Source organism: Habropoda laboriosa, unplaced genomic scaffold, assembly GCF_001263275.1.
Source record: "Habropoda laboriosa isolate 0110345459 unplaced genomic scaffold, ASM126327v1 scaffold22, whole genome shotgun sequence".
In the NCBI taxonomy this organism is placed as follows: domain Eukaryota; kingdom Metazoa; phylum Arthropoda; class Insecta; order Hymenoptera; family Apidae; genus Habropoda; species Habropoda laboriosa.
The window spans coordinates 2624380-2627003 of NW_017100261.1; the positions used below are offsets into that span (position 1 = coordinate 2624380).

A 2624-nucleotide genomic window follows, 5' to 3' on the forward strand; every position below is an offset into this window, starting at 1 on the left:
AAAAAATAAAAAAAATTCAAAATTAATCAAAATTTAAAATAATCAAACTTTTCTTTTAGTGGACAATTTCGATATACTGCGCTTTTGTTCCATGGAAAAAGGCTATATTTTATTTTCGAATAAATAAGTATTATAGCTTACAATCCTATGTAAATGATAAATATCAATAACACGATTCTTTTTCTTAGCTTTCACATTGTTATTTTCAATTCTCGAATATATTCGAGTGTGAAAAATTATAGCAGCATCAAATACAACGCCGCTCGAATTATCTCGAGTGTGCACAGTTTGGCCTGTTTAGCGCGCTCGAATTAACTCGAGCGTGCAAGTTAAGGGGTTAAGGTGGAAGAATGCAGAGGGTGAAATTAAGGTGAAAGAGTGCAGAGGGTAAAATTAATACGGAAGTGCGCCAAGAGGCTCCAATAGCACGAAAGGGTTGATACTTATGAACGATATGTGGATACCGATTTCCCTATGTTTTCCATACAACTATACATTTCGCCGAGTTAAGGAAACCACGAAAAAAAGTATCACTATCCAAGTTAGAAAGCGTAGTGGAATATCAATATTGATTGAGAACCAGAGCTCTATAACCCTTGAACTTTTATTCGCGAGGTCAGTTGAAAGCTCTTCGCCACGCAAATCCTATAGAAAACAGAGAAAGAGAGAGAGAGAGGATATCCTTATCCAGGTCTGATATCTTTCAACAGACTTTCATTCTTACGAGAATCCCTTTGAACCCTTCTATTCCATCGCGTACCCTCGTTTCTTCCGTCACATTTTGCCAGAAGTGAGACGTCTCTGATCCTCGGATTCGTGGAATCCACGTCTCGTAAACGCGCGTATACCTACACGCGTGAATTCCAAAGCGGGCGAATGTGGGACGCGGCGGTTTATCGCGTCGTTAACTAGCAATCCCATCGACCGAATTCCGTAGTTTCACGATTCGACGATTCTGCGTATCGCAACGGGTGACCTATCGAGTGGCCGCGATTCGATCGAATCAACGTTTTTACGGTTGCTGGTCCGTTCGTCCCCGGTTCATCGTTGAAATTAGACCGTGGCGCTTACCTTTCTGGCAACAGGCAAGCCAGAATTCTGAAAGAAGCCAGCACCGTCATCACGAGCAGCGTGATCCCGAACGTGATGTAGACTACCGCCAGGTGAGCCAACGAGAACAGGTACAAGTTCCTGTTGCAGTGGACGTTCGGTGTGTACCGTGTGGAATTGTACTCTGGCCACATGATGTGGAGGATCCAAAAGTTTCCTGCGCGAGAGAGAAAATATCAGTTGGACCTGAGAATAGAGGAAAACTGCTCCAGTTTTGCATTTCGATGCTTGATGCAAATCGACATTATTTCACTGTCGATGATTTTCGCAATTTGTGAAATTAGTCGGAGGCTCTTTTCGCTTTGGTTGATTAAAAAGTGAGAGGATCCTAAATGCGGTCGGTTTAATTCGAGTCCTGATTGCTCCATTTTTACATTTCGATGATTTTTGCAATTTGTGAAATTAATCAGAGGTTTCCTTTGATATCTGCTTGATTAAAAAGTGAGAGGATCCTAAATGTTGTCGATTTAATTCCAGTCCTAATTCCTCAATTTCTGCATTTCGAAGCTCGACGCAAATTGCATCGAAATTTTTGCACTGTCGATGATTTTTCCAATTTGTAAAATTGGCCAAAGATATTTTCGCTTTGGTTGATTAAAAAATGTACGGATCCTAAATGTTGTCCATGTAATTTCACTTCTGCCGATATCGAATTCTACCTCTACTCGCCGTGTTCTATCAATATCATCGGGAGCGAATGAATTTAGGTCGTGCCTCTTTTGAAATTTTTCTACAAATTAAACAAGTACAAATGCAACGTTCGAGTTTCGCCTTGTTCTTGCTAAAGAAACAAAAAAGAAGAACTTTCGGAAATATCAAAGAGCACGGTAACGAGCGAGTTCGTGTCACACTCGTGGCAACGACTCCACCGCGGGCACGAAAAAGCGCAGGGGCTGAGAATCGACTGGTCTGGGACCTCGTTACTCTTTCATACCAATGCAATTACGTCTGTAAACGTACGGCGACGGAGTGGCTTTCTAACTAGGCGCGATCACGAACGAAAATTAGGTTGCATCGTAGCAACATACCGCCCCCAACCCCATCTACAGCAATTACTCCTGATCGATCGCTTTTGTTCGCGATATTTCTCCTTCTATTCGAACACGTTCGATACGACTTAAACATCGTGGCTTTCATTTTCTAATTTTTTACGATAACAGAACACCTTTCATCATTCTTAACCCTTGTCGAGATAGTCTGTTTGTGTGATGGAGACGGACAGTCGGAGTCTGTTGGAATATATGACTATTAACAGGCGAGTTTTGTCAAGAGTGCAATTTGCTGTTAGGATGAATTTTTGAAAATACTCGGAATTATATATTTAGACATATAACGTAATATAGTAAAGAGTATAGTTTGATTTTAGGATGAATTTGTTAAATTAATTAACTATGCAAGTGCTCGGGAAATAATTCAAATCTTTACTTTATACTATATCCTACGTAAAAAAGGAGGGGTCTTACTGCCTATTAAATTTCTGTATTTTAATCACTTAATTATAATATAATTTAAAA

The 2624-nt window shown here is 40.1% G+C and overlaps 1 protein-coding gene across 1 annotated transcript in view; it reads right to left on the bottom strand.

Moving 5' to 3' along the window:
• Positions 1-1067: 1067 nt before the first annotated feature.
• The window catches only part of LOC108572771, a 47917-nt gene continuing 46360 nt past the window's right edge, over positions 1068-2624 (bottom strand). The window contains exon 7 of the mRNA XM_017935053.1: positions 1068-1267. Within this exon, the coding sequence (XP_017790542.1) occupies positions 1068-1267 (200 nt within the window). The remainder of the gene's footprint in view (positions 1268-2624) is intronic.